This window comes from Haplochromis burtoni, unplaced genomic scaffold (genome assembly GCF_018398535.1).
Source record: "Haplochromis burtoni strain Fernald_Lab_line unplaced genomic scaffold, NCSU_Asbu1 Contig_1798, whole genome shotgun sequence".
Taxonomy (NCBI): Eukaryota; Metazoa; Chordata; class Actinopteri; order Cichliformes; family Cichlidae; genus Haplochromis; species Haplochromis burtoni.
In genome coordinates this window covers 3414-4303 of record NW_024584159.1, presented here as the reverse complement: position 1 = coordinate 4303, position 890 = coordinate 3414, and the positions used below count along the sequence as shown (strand labels likewise).

Below are 890 nucleotides of genomic sequence, written 5' to 3'. Positions count from 1 at the left end.
ATTTAGTGATCCTTAGTGAGCACGTACATGTTTGAGCTTGAAACAACTCAGATATGATTATCTGAATATGTTTCTCATTGAGCAAAATGGCTCAATGCGCCATGCTGCAATGGAACATGAAGTAGTGATGTACTACGAGTACCGACATCGACTGCAAGCAGAATTGTTGTGAATCTAACAGTTAGTTTGGAGATCATTTTACTGCTTTTTCGTTTGATTTAGTTGTAATTGCAATATCCTTTCTTGTTCTGTCTGTATCAGAAATCCCAATGACGTGCAGGGAGATAGAGGGAAACGCTGGCCTGTGTTTACCGTCAGCGAGCAAAAACACGTTGGCCTCAACACCGAATCACTCAAGATTCACAAAGGTTTGCGAAACCAGATGTGCGCATTCTGGAATCGCTTCCTGCCACGCCTTCTCAATATTACTGGTAAATACTATTAAATATTACTTCATCTCTACACTTGAAATCTGTACTGAATGCAGGTCTTCACTTATGTTCCACTTAAAATTATGACACTTCTCACTGGATGCATGATACAAGAATTATTTTAAACTAAAGTGGAGCTTTCCCACATAGCAGGCAGGTCTGGCCCGGATCTGGTGTCAAGCCGGCACTGCTGGCTGACTTCTGGCATGATAAGACGTATGTCATCCAGATATGGGCCAGGCCTGGCATAGATGGCACTGTTTATGTGATGGCATGCTCATAAAAAACAGGTCTGGCCCGGATCCGGCATCAAGCTGGCACTTCTGACTGACTGGTGTCATGGCAGGGTGTATGTCAACCAGATGTGGGCCAGGTCTGGCAGTGATGGCACTATTCATGTTCCTGTTTTCCTATTTTAGTTAGAAGACCCAAATGCCATGTTGCAATACTATACTGCTA

At 43.4% G+C, this 890-nt stretch overlaps 1 protein-coding gene across 1 annotated transcript in view; it reads left to right on the top strand.

Moving 5' to 3' along the window:
- The window catches only part of LOC121813502 (acetylcholinesterase-like), a gene marked incomplete at its 5' end in the record, with an annotated part of 5766 nt that extends 5152 nt beyond the window's left edge, over window positions 1-614 (top strand). Inside the window, 1 exon segment of the mRNA XM_042217303.1 lies at window positions 262-614. Coding sequence (XP_042073237.1) covers window positions 262-445 — 184 coding nt within the window. The 3' untranslated portion in view covers window positions 446-614.
- Between the last annotated feature and the right edge of the window lie 276 nt (window positions 615-890).